The following is a 613-nucleotide window of genomic DNA, read 5'->3' as shown; positions in this document are numbered from 1 at the left end:
CTGTGCGCTGTGGCCTCTGGGTCCTCTGATAGTGCTGGGGCTGCAGGCCACACCTCCCCAATGTTGGTTGCAATGTCCTGACGTAAGTCCAGCACTCTGAGTTTGCATCTTCTATGGCGAACATTCGGGGTGAGCAGGAGATCCAGCCCATCCAATGCTATCTTTAGGATGTCGTGGTGGGGGTGCAAAGTGTCCAAGAAATACCCCAGGTGAAGCCAGGGAAAGGGCCAGGCCCTCATCATAGCCTTCACTGTATGGCTGTGTCTCCCAGCCATGGCCTCTGAGAACAAGGGGCCGAAGAGTTCCTTGGGCAAGAATTTCACAGCTGCCACTGCCAAGGTCTCATCCCACTGCAGGCCTCGGATTGCAAGGTTCAAGAGCACGGGTGGGCTGAAGCGGTTCATTCTGATGCAACTGGCCCAAAGGGATTCTGATGTGTTCTTGGCCGCATCAGTCATCTCAAACCCTTGGAAAAAACAAAGATGAATAGTTATACCAGCGGTCCAAAGTCTAGTTCCTCCTTGTCGTTGTCAGGTGCCATCGTGTCAGACCCGACTCATAGCGACCCCATGCACAGCAGAATGAAACAATGTCCGATCCTGGGCTAACCTCA

The 613-nt window shown here is 53.7% G+C and overlaps 1 protein-coding gene across 1 annotated transcript in view; it reads right to left on the bottom strand.

The window, feature by feature from the left end:
- Nucleotides 1-404, bottom strand: part of LOC102822179 (putative PRAME family member 24-like) — a 6,124-nt gene extending 5,720 nt beyond the window's left edge. The window contains exon 1 of the mRNA XM_006877449.1: nucleotides 54-404. Coding sequence (XP_006877511.1) covers nucleotides 54-404 — 351 coding nt within the window. The remainder of the gene's footprint in view (nucleotides 1-53) is intronic.
- Between the last annotated feature and the right edge of the window lie 209 nt (nucleotides 405-613).

Source organism: Chrysochloris asiatica, unplaced genomic scaffold (genome assembly GCF_000296735.1).
Source record: "Chrysochloris asiatica unplaced genomic scaffold, ChrAsi1.0 scaffold00500, whole genome shotgun sequence".
Lineage (NCBI taxonomy): Eukaryota > Metazoa > Chordata > Mammalia > Afrosoricida > Chrysochloridae > Chrysochloris > Chrysochloris asiatica.
Note: the sequence above shows the minus strand (reverse complement) of the source record. Positions and strands in the feature narration are given on the sequence as shown.